Source organism: Cydia splendana, chromosome 5 (genome assembly GCF_910591565.1).
Source record: "Cydia splendana chromosome 5, ilCydSple1.2, whole genome shotgun sequence".
Taxonomy (NCBI): Eukaryota; Metazoa; Arthropoda; class Insecta; order Lepidoptera; family Tortricidae; genus Cydia; species Cydia splendana.
In genome coordinates, this window is record NC_085964.1 from 14781766 (window position 1) to 14798503 (window position 16738).

The following is a 16738-nucleotide window of genomic DNA, read 5'->3' on the forward strand; positions in this document are numbered from 1 at the left end:
AACCTGTGGCCCCAGTGAAAAAGGTAGAGTCTCGCGCAGCTCAGATGTAAAAGTTTTACACCTGCGCTGCCCGAGACTTGTACAGCCAAAGCCACAGATTACCCTTATTTACAAACGGCTTATTATTAACCGGGCAACTAAAATATTAAACAGGAACTTTCACTGGGCATATAATAATATAATTTGGCTGCGCATTAATATTTTAGCACCAATAAATTTATATTAGCCTCAAATTTAAGCATCATATTATTAAAAAACTGGCAGTAAAATCAAGCCACCCAAAAAAATTATAGGGAACTTGAATTGATAGGTAGGCGTCTAAAATAATAAGTTGGCAACTAATATTGTAAAGCGATCATAAAATTTGGTTGTTTATATATTTTGTACATAAACAGAATACCTAAGATACCTATAAACATAAGCTTTAAATACTCTATTTTTAAATTTAAACATATGCATACCTAGTACTTTAAATTGACAAATTTCCTAATCCACAAAACAACACAAATTTATTTACGTATAGTACCCTACTATACTTATAGTTGAAATTCCTAATCATGAAACACCTAATGACCATTATACCATTAGGTCTTTAAATTTTTAATTACTAATTTGAATAGTTACCATCACGTTCTGCCAGAGTCAAAAGATAGGTGCGACGACGAGCGAAGCGAGGAGGAGCGTGTTAGGTTGACCGTGTAATAACAAAACAAAATATTTTAAAGAACTTCATTTTTAAATTAATAGATAGCCGTTTTCTTTTTAAAGTGTGCTTCATAAATAGTCTCCAATATAATAATTCAGTTGCCAAATAAATATTTGGTAAGTACCTGCCTAAAAATAAACAAAAGCTGTAACGGCATTAAAATACAACTCATATTGATATATTTTAAGGTTCCGTTTTAGTTGCCAAACTATTAATTTTAGTACCCATTTCTATTATTTTAAACTACCAAAATTCGATTAATTAGTTGACCGGTTAAATACGTGCCTTTACAAACTAGCTGGCAACTTATTCAATTATTTAAGAATGAAGTCGTGAGTAGGTACTAAATTTTCCATAGTTTGGTGTCCTGAATAAATAAATAACCACCAATCGTACCTAAATATAGAAGCATTAGGGGTACCTAGCTGATGGAGAGATGCTCTACACTTCTACAGTATGATGAAACAAGAAATTAACATTAAGTACGTAATATTGCCAGCAATCCTAGAACACAAATGGCAATGTACTTCACAAAATAGGTACAATACTTTCAATATTGCCAACGTACATGAGACTTCTAAGACCCACAAAACCCACTTTGTCAGGAGTCTATTGGAGGTTAACCCTTCGCGCCTACATTTTTTTTAAATTTACCGCCTTTTTCTACTGACGGAAACGGCTTGTCAAACTATAGTTATAATACCTATTACCAAAGACATACTCTTTTTGCGAATCAAAATTAAACGCGCTCGTTCGACATATCGTTAAGAGTCTGGGGGCCTAGCCGAAACGCATTTCGAAAAAAGATATCGCTAACGAATCGATAAAAAATGTATGGGAATGACAGGTACCGTAGATGAGTCTGTCGAAAAATATTAACGAATACAAAAATGTTAGCCAAGTTGCAATGTTGTAACGAAACGCAAAACATTCGTTACCAAAATTCGATATCTGCCATACATTGTCTAGCCAAGTGACACTTTTGACAAGCGAAATCGAATCGTTATCGCCTCCTAGGTGTCGATATCTAGCGCGAGCTATCCCCTTGCAGATAACTTACCGAAGCACAAGAAAATACCGAATAATAGTGTTTGTAAATTAGAATTTGTAATAAAAAGCATACTTCAACATTATTGTGGGCGGCGAACAACGCGGAAGTGTCGCTTAGACGCAGGCGCCGTCTGAAAAATCGCCTCTATTGAAACTTGAAACTGCTTAGGAAAGGACTGCCCTTAGCTGGTGATCTTATCATGTATGCTACGATCAAAGGATTGTGGGCCGTACGCAGCATTTCACCCAAAGGATCCAATGTGACCGAGGCGCTGAATATCTACCTATCTATAGTGACAGTGTCATGGAAAAATGGATTATGCACCCACAAATGCAACACGAAACAATGTCCCTACAAAGGTAAGAGTGAGTCAATAACTTATCCCTACTATACCTACTAATAAGTATATAAAATATGTTATTAATGCTAAAATAACTAATGTGTTCCTGTTACGTCATCAAATATAAACCGATGAACGGTGTAGATTAAATTTGGTACCCATATGCGCAATGGCAAGCACTTGTTTTTCAATAGGAAAGTGAATTGAATGTGTAAAGGCAAAGGTATATAGGTAAAGGCTATACAAATATAGATAAAGACTCGGGAACAAAAGTTCTTCACACAAATAAATGCCCTTCCCGGGAAGCAAAACCATCACCTTCATAGGCAAGGTCACTAGCAATATTGTAGTGTCATCCCATTTTCTTAAATTGATTTGAAAGGGATGAGACTACAGTGTTGCTACTTTTTAATTTCTACAATTTCTAGTCGGACTCTACAGTAAGCTCAAGAAGACTTGTGTTGTGGGTACTTAGGGTACTTAGATAACTATATATAGATGGTCAAACCAATTTGTCAGTCAGTAAGAACCAGGAAAACTATACTCATACTTATCTTTTGGGTGCTAGTACTGGTATATGACAAAGCTAGTATGATTCTCTCTGTCTTTGTTTGAAATGAGACAGTCCTTTGACAAACTATACTTAAATACATAGACAACACCCATGACTCAGGTACAAAATATCTGTGCTCATTACACAAACAAATTTCCTTACCGGGGATTCAAACTCAGGATTATCAGCTTAACCGGCAGGGTCACTAGTCACTACCAACTAGGCCAGACGGGCTGTTGTCATACATATACATTATCAACCATATTAATGAAACTTTTTCATATTATGAAACATTGTATATGACTTCTTTTGGCAGGCGCAGATACAGTCAGCTGCAGAGAAAAGGTCCCACCCCTGCATACAAACTTCTATGTAGTGGTGGTACCTTTTCTCTGCAGCTGACTGTACTTACACACTATATAAAAATAATCATAACATGTACTTACACAAAACATTTAGTTTTTTTTTTTGTCATATGACTGGTAGAGAATAAATATTATAACCAAATGTTACAGAGTTTGTTGAAAAACTAAGCATTCATTTTGTTTCAGGTGACTTGGATATTCATTGCAGCCTTGGCATATGAACCAATACTTTATGGTGCTCCAAAGCCAGGGTCAAGGGAAGAAACTATGTCACATGTACAACCACAAAAATATATTGAGTGTTGTTTTACTATTTTAAAACACTGTACATAATATATGTACAAACATGGCTACTGATTTCATGCTGCTGGCAAAAAATACCTGCTGCATCTTTCATTAATAGATTTTCAATAAAATAAATATAATTTAACTTTTTAACCCAATCATTGTTTCATTTATTTATGGCATTTATTTATGGTGGTTACCACCTTAACTTATGGTATGCTTAGGAGCAGATCTGCTTCCATGTACTTACCTATATTCAACTTTAAAAAATGCAATAATTTTTAAAAGTTGTCGTTGTAAAACGACCGGTCTGGCCTAGTGGGTAGTGACCCTGCCTGCTAAGCCGATGGTCCTGGGTTCGAATCCCAGTAAGGGCATTTATTTGTGTGATGAACACTAATATTTGTTCCTGAGTCATGGGTGTTTTCTATGTATATAAGTTTGTATTTGTCTATATAAGTATGTGTATCGTCGCCTAGCACCCATAGTACAAGCTTTGGTTAGTTTGGGGCTAGGTTGATCTGTGTAAGATGTCCCCAATATTTATTTATTTATTTTATTTTATTCAATTATGATTGATATATAAATTACAAATTTTTGACAGGAGCATACAAAAGGTTAAATATGAACAGCCAGTAGCTTAGTGGGTGAGATTACCTTCCCAAATTTCCATTGACTATAAATAATAAAGATGTGTTTAATTCATTTTTAACGCCTCACTCACTTAGGTATTTCTATTACTGAGTAAACAAAAATCAAAGACAGGTAGGTAATAAAAAAATAATATTAAGTAACACTAAGTATGATTTATTAGTTTTGGTTTCACAGGCAGCTTTTATCTTATCTAATGCATCTTCTTAGTCGGCGTCTTCATTGCTGAAGGTCGTGTCTAGTTTGAAGAGTTTCCTGCGCGATGTACCATGCTTTTCCAAGTGTTCCTGTCCTCGGCGATCTTAATAGATAAATCTAATGCATAACATCTATGTATTCAATGTCCGCTTGACTTTTGATAATTTCGAAAATGTTTGAAGTCTATGAAGTAAATGAGTTCACTGAGGTTACACTGATTTGGGCAAACCTGTCCACAATATCACTTCACGGTTTGAATCAATACTAACGCTTAAAGTATTGTCTCTTCTGGTCAAGTAAGCCAGCAGTGCACGTCCTTAGCACTGGTAACTGCCATGAAGGCGTCATTGCAGCGGCAGCTCTGACTGTACGTGCCAACTTGGCGAGAACTTCTCAGCGTGGAAGAAGAGCCCGCGGAGCCGCTCTTGCCCGCTCTGGCTGCGTCGCCGCCTTGGTTGGGGCTGCGGGGACGACGGCTGTCTGAAATTGTTAAACTTTAGGTCAAAATTATATGCAATTAACAACGCACTCTTCAAATATTACACTATATAGAGTTATTTTATCACGAAATTGTGATAAACTAAGTTAAACAAATACCAAAATATTTAATTTGCTTACCGATAAAACAATTATTTTCTCCAAAATTAGATTCGCTGTTCACTTGATACTCTTGACAGCTGACAGATGATGTTTCTTGACGGTTTTGAACGAGAACCACAGACAAAAATTAATTTTTACCGACTTGGCGCGTAGAATGAGCGTTAACTAAAAAGATTGCCTCTTGGCTAGGTTATTGTAAACATTATCGACCAGTCGCTTGCGATCGTAGAGATCGAATCGATACGGAGCGAATGTAATTCGGCTACGCCCCCTGTGCGGAAAGAGAAAGAGTCGGAATGTATGGCCAAGCGCGCACCACGACTTTTTGTCGCGCGATAATTTAGTCGCAGAAATGTAACGTATGTGTTTATATGGCAGTGCGCCCATATGCGACAAAAAAATCGCAGCGATTTTAAAATTGTGATTTGTCACATTTTTCCGCGACTGCTCGCGACGCGATTGTCGCAAAGTGAATTGCAGCATACGGAGCTGTATGGCCCCGCGCGCACTGCGATTATAAAATCGCACCCCGGACCTCAGTCGGCATTTGGCTCTCCAAGCGTCAACATATCGGAACCTGCTTCTCCAATGGAACCACAAGATGAGACGCTTGATGTTGACCGTTTAATTATGGAAATAGAAGGAGATCAGCACCTTTGTGTCTATAAGAAGACACGTTTCACGACAAGCGACTGGTACGAAATCCATGTTGAGAATGAACAAATCGTCGACTTTTTCATCGCAGTGCGCGCAGTGGATTTTCTGCGATATATTACAGCGCGATTCTAAAATCGTGTCGCAAAAATTAAAATCGTGGTGCGCGCTTGGCCTATGGGGCCCATTCCAATACATTCCACGACTTCTCTCTCAGACTAACCGCCTTCGCATGAGTGGCGCCGCCTGGTGAGCGAAAATACATTAAACCCCATTATAAAAGCAGGTGCTGCCACTGCTGCCCCTACAGTTAAAGTCCGCCGAGTAGTGGCTTAAATCGAAAAGTTAAACATATCCCTTAATCAAGGGGCTCCTACTGTGCTTGCCCCCCACGTTCATGTACAACAGTAAGTTTCAGAGATAACTAAACCCTGCAAACAATTTTCTAGAGTTAGACCAAGAAAAGTCTGCAGCGATTTTGATAGCCCACGCAGCTTAGTGCATGTCTTAATTTTATACGTCATAATTTCATAGAAATTTTACGTTTAAAATACACTTGCACGGCGTGGGCTATTAAAATCGCTGCAGACTTTTTCTTGGTCTAACTCTATGCCCTTTTGCTCATTACTTATTATGTTAGTACAAATTGGACATATTCATTACGACTTACGACTAAGAAAATACACCTACATTTTGGCGCCAAGACATAAATAAAAACTTTGATAGCATAGGTGTGTTCCTCTATCATCGGCAAGATTTAGTTTTGTGCTTGGTATATCTTTAAAAAATATTATTTGAGATGGATCATAGTTACAGTTACCATTACTCCATAAAAAACCCGGATTTGAGAAATACCGGCTACATTGTTGCAATAGCTAATATAGAAGACAAGCATGATCGATCGACTCCTTCTCATTTCCATTGGAAAATTCTAAAGTGCAGGTACGTTTGGCTGATATGATATGTAATAGCTAACGGTTTAATTACAAATAGGACCTTATCCCATATTAAGCATGTAACTAACAATATAATATATTCTTTGTGTTTCCACTGGACAGAATGATGATATTTTCAAATTCGTCTATATTGGCGTGTCCCGATAAAGAAGACGTGCAACAAGTCCATATCGTATTCAACAAAGTGGGCGACGATTACGACAAACTGAATTCGCTGTTTATCAAATTCTCTTTAAGGCAGGTATGTATGTATATAATAGGTAATTAACTAACTTCATGATTTATATAATTCGTACACACAAAGATACAAAATGCACACTAGAAAAATATGAAACCTGTGTACTAGCAAACAATAAATACGGAAATCACCCTACTGGGCCTACTGTACCAATAGGTAGGTACAGTCACCTGCAATAATATGTTCACAACGAACGGCGCAGAAATTTAGGTATATACCTATCTTATTTGTAGAGCGTGTCACATATTTTTGCAGCCTTCGAAGAGTAGGTAACATATAATTGCAGGTGACTGTACCAGTTGGTCCAACTCAAAACGTTTTCATTTTCAGTGTATCACGTGACCTCTACGGTATTGTTTTCCTTGCGCTTCTTTGTTATGTAGGTAAGGGATTTACTCGGGTAGTTCCGAATGTCGAAAACTGTCGGATAATTCCGAAAGAGACTTTTATTATGATGGAATTAAGGGTGATTTTCATCTGAATTTCGGAATTATCCGACATTCGGTAATACCCGAATACACCTTACATAAAGAGTTGAGTAAGTAGGTAGGTACCTACCTAATTATTATGTTGCAAAAAAACTAATTCATGTTATTCGTTAGGATGGGGCTATTCGTTCGACTACGCCAGAAATATTCAAGATGTGTTTCACATATACTATGACGGCGAAAATCGCACCAACGTGGAATGTCCTAGGTTTCGATTATCTAGTAAACAACAGGGATTTCCTAACCACTAACGGGATACAAGAAGGAGTTAAATATCAAATTGTATCTGACGGTAAGTGGGTAAAAATGATTACTAATGATCTCATAATGCACTTGACACAAATGTTGCGTCGAGTGTCTAAAAGAAAAGAGTTCAATCAACAATGCTAATGGTGCTACGGCATACACGGCATAAGCCACGGGCGTAGCCAGGTTTTAGTATCGGGGGGGGGGGGGTCAAGAAAATAAAACGACTAAAAGTACATAAAATAACCCTTACACAAGAAAAATATTAGAGACTAGCTGTGCCCGCGGCTCCGCCGCGTGGAATTCTGTCTGTGTCAGTAAGCGGCTAATTTCTAATCCTAATTGCTCTCCCTCTCGAGGCGGAACTTGAAGTAAAGTTGACAGATGGATATGCTAGAGGACAGTAGTCCAGATAAAATATTGTAGGTACCACTAAATAAAACTACACTCTAAAATCAATAGTTTTTTTCGCCCTTATAATTTTACACGTGATTTTAACGACAGAGTAGGTGTATATCGGACGATACAGTAAGGTATACGCACGCGAGCGAAAGCGAAGCGGCCTGCCTGGCTAGAGCGCCACTCACCGTGGTCTTCTTCAGACTCCTGAGGAAGACCTCGTGCCGTTTGTAACCTCAACAATGCGTTGCGAGACTTTCGCGAATGATTCGATTTTTTTCGGGAAGGCATGGAAATGTGTATAAAATGCGAGTCCCAAATCGTTTGACTCCGCAAACGACCAGTGCCGGATTAAGATATTTTGATGCCCTAAGCATTTCTAGACCATGGTGCCCCCTCTCCCTAGGGTCATCAAGATTACATTGAATTGTTTTGGTAAATTGAGTGACGTTCATTGCCGCATTACAGCTGAGAATGGAAATCAGTCACATCATTTTATCACGAAAATTGACAGTGCCGCAGCAGTAACTTTGCAACAGAGTACCTAATGCTGCTGTAGTCGCCATATCTTAGAATGTAATTGAAAACGCGAGCGGAGCGAGCGCGAACATTTTTCGATATAAAAACGCAATTTGATAGACAGTTGTACATTTTTACTTTTAGTATGGAAATCAGTCACATAATTTTATCACGAAAATTGACAGTGCTGCAGCAGTAACGTAGCAACAGAGTAATGCTGCTGCAGTCGCCACCCGAAAGTCACCTTTGTCATATCTTAGAAAGTAATTGAAAACGCGAGCGATGTGAGCGCGAAAATTTTTCGATATAAAAAACGCAATTTGATAGACAGTTGTACATTTTTACTTTTAGTATGGAAATCAGTCACATTATTTTATCACGAAAATTGACAGTGCTGCAGCAGTAACGTAGCAACAGAGTAATGCTGCTGCAGTCGCCACCCGAAAGTCACCTTTGTCATATCCTAGAAAGTAATTGAAAATGCGAGCGAAGCGAGCGCGAAAATTTTTCGATATAAAAAACGCAATTTGATAGACAGTTGTACATTTTTACTTTTAGTATGGAAATCAGTCACATCATTTTATCACGAAAATCGACAGTGCTGCAGCAGTAACGTAGCAACAGAATAATGCTGCTGCAGTCGCCATCCGAATGTCACCTTTATCATATCTTAGAAAGTAATTGATGTGATCCGATAATCGACGATGGCGGAGAAATCCAAAATCCAAACCACCGTATACTATAGGTAATAGTTAGTAATCAATGAAATATGCCGCACGCCTGTTCTTATTTTGATTCTATGAATGTTAATATTCTGAACTTTTCGGGGGGGGGGGGGGGGGGGTTGAAACCCCTAAACCCCCCCCCCCCTGGCTACGCCCGTGGCATAAGCATAACGATCGTAATCCACCGACTCGACGTGCCACCGACGGACTACACCGGAACAGCATTCGATTCTTTAAATAGTTTAAATCCAACTGAATTCGATATTTGATACGCATAAGTACAGTCACCATCAGATATATCGGAGCGGCCGAGGTGCTCAAAAATATCTGAACATTCACTCTAACGCCTAGGTACATACGAGTGAGATGCATTAAAGTTCGAACACCTACAAGTACCTAAATAGTTAAATACCCCTATAATGGACGTGACACCACTAATGAGAAGTGGACCATCAATCCTATAAAATAAGTAGTGTCCGACCGAAGGTTCGGTTTCGGTTTCGGTTTCGGCCAGTTTCGGCCAAAAAATCATGTTTCGGCTGTAGTTTCGGTTTCGGCCAAAAAACGGCCGAACCTTTCGGCCGGGCCGAAACTTACGAAATGGTACTTCGGACAAAGACCAAAAGTTGGGGAATAAGTATATAGGACAACAATATTAATACCTGCATATACTGATTCATGTACAGTAGGTACATGTAGGTACAGAAATTAATTGGTTTATTATAAAACACAATTCCACTAATGAGGGCGCCATATATTAGACGGTCGACGCAGTTTTAAGAGGCTGTCAACACCTATAACGCGCACACTGTCTAATTGTATCGGAGTGAATGAGATAGCACTGTCGCACGTAGCAGTTATCCGAATATCAGCTCGGCCCGAGTCGAACGATGTCTTTTTCGCTCTTATTCACTCACTTATTCAGTCGTTTTCCTATCTACCTGTAATGGCAAATTTTAAACGAGGCTAATAAAGGCTGCGCTCAACTAGTTCCGCAAAGTTGATTTTCTCAATAGTTAATATTTTGCGATGCTGAACAGCTGACTATTGATTAAAACGAAGAAAAAACCCTTAAAAGTGTCCCCAGTACAGTTTTTCATACGAATGCTCGACCTTAGCCTCACTTTTTACCTCAAATTACCATTGGTTTGTGTTCCACATGTCCTCTACTTCAGCTTAGCCTTTGGCCTCGCTGCGTCATGCTCGGCCTGTGGTCTCGCTTTTTAATACAATGGACAATGGTTGAAGTCTGTGCTCAACTTACTTATCCTGAAGCCTGAAGCACGGCTTTGACTTCGCATGAAAGTTCGCCTCACTGTGGCACTTCGGACTTTTAGGCCCAGGTGAAGATCGGTACCCGGCCTTGCGATATTGTTAACAAAAAATTTCGCGCTCGCTGCGCTCGCGTTTTTGGTTGGTTTTTTGGTTGACCCTGTATCTACATGTTAGCTTGACTGGTGAATGAATAGAGTTAGACCAAGAAAATTCTTCAATGATTTTAATAGCATACGCAGTGCAACTAGTGCAAATGTTATTTATACGTCATAATTTCATAGAAGTTTAGCGTTTAAAATAACACTTGCACTGCGTGTGTTATCAAAATCGTTGCAGAATTATCTTGGTTTAACTCTAGTAATTTTCTTAAAAAACTGCTTAAGTAACATCAATTTCAAGGACATTGGGTGTTGACAGCGCCATAATGTGTGTAAAAGCGGTTTTATGACATTTTTTCAACGATTTTAGCAAGTCTACAAAAGTTTCGGTTTCGGTTTCGGTTTCGGCCGAAACTAGAGCCAAAGCCGAACATTCGGTTTCGGTTTCGGCAAAAAAACATGTTTCGGTCGGACACTAAAAATAAGTAAACAAGCATGAGTGAAATAGTTACTCTGCTAAGTTAATTAATTTCTGTATGTTTTAAAAGAATGGTGCCATAGGCGTTTAGCACACTGGATCCGATTCGCACGTCGACGTGCGAGTGGGATGTCGCTATAATACGCGCATATCGTTGTCTTGCTCAAACATCGGATCCAACGTGCTATAAAGCGTAGAAGTTCCAGATTTAAGGAATAAACGGGTAACCTTCCAAAAAATTTAATTTCAGAATCCCATACCGATCTAACACTTAAGTCGGTGAACATAAATATAATCAAGGCAACTGAAGACATTGCCCCTGGTGAATATGTGAGGGTTTTGCCAAGGTAAATTTAATTTTAACAAAATGATATGTGTACCCACTTCATTAGATTGCACTTTTGTATAGGAAGAGAAAATAACTACACGGAAGTCTTTAAGAATTATTTTATATCTTACTTTGCTCAAGATCGATGAAATCTTTTGATTTATTATCCATTGTAATCCATTATAGGAGGTAGGTACTTTGTAATCCATTCTAGCTAGGTAACCTACTATTATTTTTTAGGGTTCCGTACCCAAAGGGTAAAACGGGACCCTATTACTAAGACTTCGCTGTCCGTCCGTCCGTCCGTCCGTCCGTCCGTCCGTCCGTCCGTCTGTCACCAGGCTGTATCTCACGAACCGTGATAGCTAAACAGTTGAAATTTTCACAGATGATGTATTTCTGTTGCCGCTATAACAACAAATACTAAAAACAGAATAAAATAAAGATTTAAATGGGGCTCCCATACAACAAACGTGATTTTTGACCAAAGTTAAGCAACGTCGGGAGTGGTCAGTACTTGGATGGGTGACCGTTTTTTTTTTGCTTTTTTTTTTTCGTTTTTTTTTTTTTGCATTATGGTACGGAACCCTTCGTGCGCGAGTCCGACTCGCACTTGCCCGGTTTTTTTTTAAATAAATAAACTCCTTTTATAACGCATCTTTTACCTGCTTCTTCCTAGTTTGAACAAGGCTGTTGTAGAAGAATGTAGCAAGACGTTGCCCGAAATAGGAAGTTTTAAGTCTTACAAAGACATACGTAGGCACTGGAAAAACATTGTAAGTTTGTTTCGTTACTTCAGCTTTCCATTAATTATTTTTGAAGTCTGATTATACTTACTTATACATACCTGCCTACTGAAAAGGGTTCACATTCGTCCATAAACCGGGAACAATACTGTGGCCCTAGTGAATAAAGGTAAGTACAAGTCTCGGGCAGCGCAGTTGCAATAAAAGGGCGTAAGTTCCAAGTAACACTTATGCCCTTTTACACCTAAGCTGCGCGTGACTTGTACCCTTTTTCACTAGGGACACATTATTTATATATTTCTGATACACACATATGTCCTTACCGGGATTCGAACCGGGGACCTCCAGTTTCGTAGGCAGTCACGCCAAGCAGCCAAGCAGGTTACGGAGGCCGTTAATTAAACCCAGCTAGGTACAGTCGAGTTCATAAATATGTACTTACCTATACCTATACATTTCTTCACCTTAACCCATTGTAATAAGGTGAAAAAATGTATACATATTTATGAACTCGACTGTACCTTACTTAAGTTTCTTTCTTGAGGGTTAATCTAATCAGTCCGAGTAGGTCGATCCTGATTAAGATCCTCGAAACTATAGTCGAAACTGATGTCGATTTACGAGTATGCTACATTCGAGTTTCAAAACCTGAGTATGCCGGTGTTTTTACGATGTTATGTACGAACTTATTGCTGATTTTACAGAATGAACATTACAATTTTACCTTGCCTAATACAATAACAAAGTTGAGTTGTATTTCCGCAGCACGGCTACCGACTACCGGACGATGAAACTTCTTATTACATGATCAGGTTCTGGCGAGGGGAGCCACTGACTTACCCAGATATTTGCGTGACAAGGCATTTTCCCATTATAACGCCAATGCCTAGGCCCAAAGAGGCAAGTATAAGTTAATATGTTGGTCTATTCAGGTCTAATGGTTTGTCCATAAAAATTAAACTTACCTATCAATTGTAAGATATACCTAGGGTGCCTAATTAACAGGAATTTACAGGAAATAGTGCTCTCAAGATTCGTGAGCTGCCTGAAAAGTAAAATACCTCACTTTCTCGGTATTCCGATGACAATAAAATTTAAAGAAACCATGGAACTAATAAAGGTAACAAAAACGCCATCCAGTTACATATATATTATATATCATAGGCATTTATTAGATAAATAAATAATTAGATAGGTATTTCTTGGGAGTTGATCGGATCGTTGCAAGGATGGGTTTTCTAGCAAGTCTTTACTCTTTATGAGTCTTATGCCTTATGGGAAGCGGTTGAAGAGATATTTCGGAGCCGGTAACCGCTACCAATTTATGGTTTATTGTTGATCATGGGCGTCATGGCATGTATGATGATATATACCTACACGTCCCTATTTTTAGTTAATACCCCCTTAATACTTTTGTAGGTGGCGGACGGAAGAACACCTGTACCTCAAACTCAGGACCACCCAATCAGTCTGTGCACTCCAACGCAAAATCTTCGGCAATTTAAATACTAACTGCTTAATAAAATTTAACTGTCTGCCGGTTGGCCAAAGAGATTGATTTATCTAAACTAAATTATTTAAAAAAACTTCTAATAATTGTATATTAAAAATTAATGATTGTCATTTGTTTCTTTTATAGTCATTTATTTAAAGATACAATTTTGTCACAGTAATTAAAATAGTTTTAAAATTATAAGTCAAACTCGGGTTTCATGTTCATGTCATACAAATAAGTATTGTCATTTTCTTACTAGACCATATCTGAATTCAACAAAGATAAATCAATTATATATTATATCAATAAGTAGTCGAAATTATTACCTACCTCTAGCCTAAAGTAACCATTACTGATTTTCTAGCTAGGTACTTATTAATTCAAAGCTCATTTATTTATCATTTAGTGATGACTTTTTGTTCAGGTTTTTTTAGTATAGTTATCACTGTTATCAATCCAAGTTTAGGCCCGTCCATTAGGTGATAAGAGCTGGATAGGGCTTCGTTGTGTTGTGAGAGAGGGCTGGCTGGCGGTTTGATCGAAGAATCTAGCTACGGATGGCGATAAGTTCCGATGATGAGAAGGAGTCGCGCCGCTTCGCGCGCTCGTCTGTAACAGCAGAGAGCGAACAATAAGTGAGGAGTGTCTTTTCAAAAGAGAGAAAATAAACCCCTTTGAAAATACACTCCTCAAGTGACAACATTTTTCATTTGCCTTTTTGAAAACCATTTCGAAAAAAAAAACGCGTGTCGATTCCAAAAACTACTTAGGGATCATCCATGAATTACGTCACACGAATTTCTAGGTTTTTTTACCCCTCCCCCCCTCCGTGTCACACTTGGTCACATTTGGCAAACCCCTCCCCCCTGGCGTGACGTCACATTTCTTCAACGAAATCGGCAAATATTTATTTAATATTTTATCAAAATATTTTTGACATAAGATATATTAGTAATTTTATAACCCAAAACTGATTAAGAAATAAAATTAAACGAATAAAAACGATTATCGTTTGAAAACCTTGTTATTTAAATGATAATTAGCGTATAAAATAATTTAAATACATTTTCGGTTACTGATGAAGTTAAAGTGACGTCACAAATTAAGTTTCTGACTCCCCCCTCCCCCTTGTCACAACATGTCACATTTTCTTGACCCCCTCCCTCCCCCTAAACGTGTGATGTAATTAATGGATGACCCCTTATTATCATTGTTTACGATATTTTAGGAAACAGAAACAAGCACCTTTCAACGTCACAAGTAGATAAGTATATAATATACAGACTTTATTCAAACCAAAATATCTACAGAAGAAGGCATGAAAGTCCAATATCATAATAAGTATGGCAGATCGAACCTTCCGCGTACATTTTTCAAATATGCCGCCCATCTCCACTGACAAAACTGGTTTTGCCAGATTGTAATACCGTAGGTACCTAATAAGTATATATGTATTTGCATTCATATTGGTATCTATGAATGCAAATACACACTTTACATTCATGTGGCTCGATTTATTGATTAGTGCATGATAATAGCTAGTGTAATGTCAGAGTCATAATAAATAAGGGTTCCTTTTGTACCTGTTCCTGGTACGGAACCAAAAAATGAGCAATATAGCGACTTATTAATATAATTATTTAGAAGACATTGTGAAAATGAAAAGTTGACGTAGGTACCTTGTCGACTGGGGTCTCATTTTATATGGATTTGAAAATCATATTTTGTTTCATTGATAGTACCTATTTTATTTTGAATGACCAATGTAATTGCCAATGTAGGATTTATAGCGTAAAGTTGTTTCGCAATCGGTGCGGTCTGAAAAGCATGACCTAGAAAGGCAGATTATCTTGGGTCAAATAGATGGCAAGCGTGCGCGAGGAAAAGCACCCACGAGATGGTCTCATGTTGTGAAGAGGGTGGTTGGCGGCAACATGCAGTGCGTGACCCATATGGCTTATGATCGCTCACTGTGGAGACGGAGCAACATGGTCGCGATCCTCAGCAATGAGGGACCGAGGAAGAAGAAGAAGCAATCGGTATAAGTAAGTACTATTTTATTTTATGGTTCCTTATTTATTTCTTACCGTCCTGTTTTGTCTGGTAACTCTTGGCGATGACTGCGGAGTAGTATGTGTTGTTGTCAATAAACTGTCTAGCTTGTATCCCTTTGCTAACTGCTCGACGGTTTTTCCTGAAATGTGATACGATAAGTGAAATTACACAGTGATAGCAGAGGGTACTGTTTGACTATTGAAATATTTATATAATTTCAATGGGTTTCGTAGACAAGTACTTTATAGACAGCAATACCTACCTAAAACATGGTTGGAAACTTCCTCCAGAAGCCTAGTAAGCCCTCCTCCTGACCGTGTAGTAGGAGCTAAACTTTAGTTACCTATACTCACGTACCTGTCAATGTTGTTGGAATGTGAGTATTGCATCGTCCGGTTTGTAAGATTGTCTTGATGGCAGCTATATTATGAAAAACGATGGCGACTGCGGCACCGTCTGCCAACTGAGAAGAATCGCAACATGACAATAGGAATCCCCATTTATCGGTATCCCAGTGCTTCTCAGAAAACACCGCTAATTGCAATGTCGATGCACCTACAAGGATAATAAGAGATTACACTCGGACTTGGAACAGTCGGAACTTATACTTTGATTTAACATTTACGAAGTTAAAAAAAATACGAATATACCTGAATCTCCTAACAAATGAGGGTTGGCACGATAATGTAGCAGCGTCTTCACTAGAGAGTACGCTCCAAGACGGGCTGCTAGTCGAATCGGCCATCCTCCTTCGTAATTTGGATCTAAACCTGTACTCAATAAATCACTTAGTTTACGTTCGTCGTTGTTGTGAATGCAGTTTTTAATTAAATCTGTCTTATTTTCCATTTTGGCATTAAACCTAATAGGTATTTAATAATCAATTACTTTCAGAACTACCCTCGGCTTTGATAACTTGATAAGTATGTATACTTGGCGCGGCTTCCGCTTTGTTCCCGCCCAAGAAATCAATCGTTCCATTTTACGTTACTTGCATACACGAGGTATGTGAGAATGAGAATTTGAGGAGAATACCTTTTATTGTTGGTACGCCCTATTTATTATGAATCTGAATGAATAAGTGTTGTTCTTGTTTTAGCTGGATACCTAAACTTGGTCAAGCAGATCTTGTCAGTAGAAAAAGGCGGCAAATTTGAAAAATGTAGACGCGAAGGGATATCGTCTCATAGAAAATTTGAATTTCGCGCCTTTTTCTACTGACAAGATTTGTTTGACCATCTATAATTATTATTCAAAAAAAGTCCTAAATAAATGCGCTTACGTACCAT

General features: G+C 38.3%; 2 protein-coding genes across 2 annotated transcripts; one reads left to right on the top strand and one right to left on the bottom strand.

Moving 5' to 3' along the window:
• The first annotated feature begins 6202 nt into the window (after positions 1-6202).
• On the top strand, positions 6203-13418 carry LOC134790816 (uncharacterized protein C18orf63-like). Its single transcript, XM_063761774.1, has 8 exons — positions 6203-6345; positions 6462-6600; positions 7200-7377; positions 11076-11172; positions 11833-11929; positions 12665-12799; positions 12915-13019; positions 13319-13418. Exons 1-8 carry the CDS (start codon positions 6203-6205, stop codon positions 13409-13411), a joined length of 987 nt encoding a protein of 328 aa, XP_063617844.1. The 3' UTR covers positions 13412-13418.
• A 307-nt stretch (positions 13419-13725) lies between these two features.
• Positions 13726-16413, bottom strand: LOC134791126 (uncharacterized). Its single transcript, XM_063762152.1, has 4 exons — positions 16100-16413; positions 15807-16004; positions 15482-15588; positions 13726-14003 (listed from the first exon to the last, which is right to left on the bottom strand). The coding sequence occupies exons 1-4, from the start codon at positions 16296-16298 to the stop codon at positions 13857-13859; spliced, it is 651 nt and encodes a 216-aa protein (XP_063618222.1). The 5' UTR covers positions 16299-16413; the 3' UTR covers positions 13726-13856.
• Positions 16414-16738: the final 325 nt, after the last annotated feature.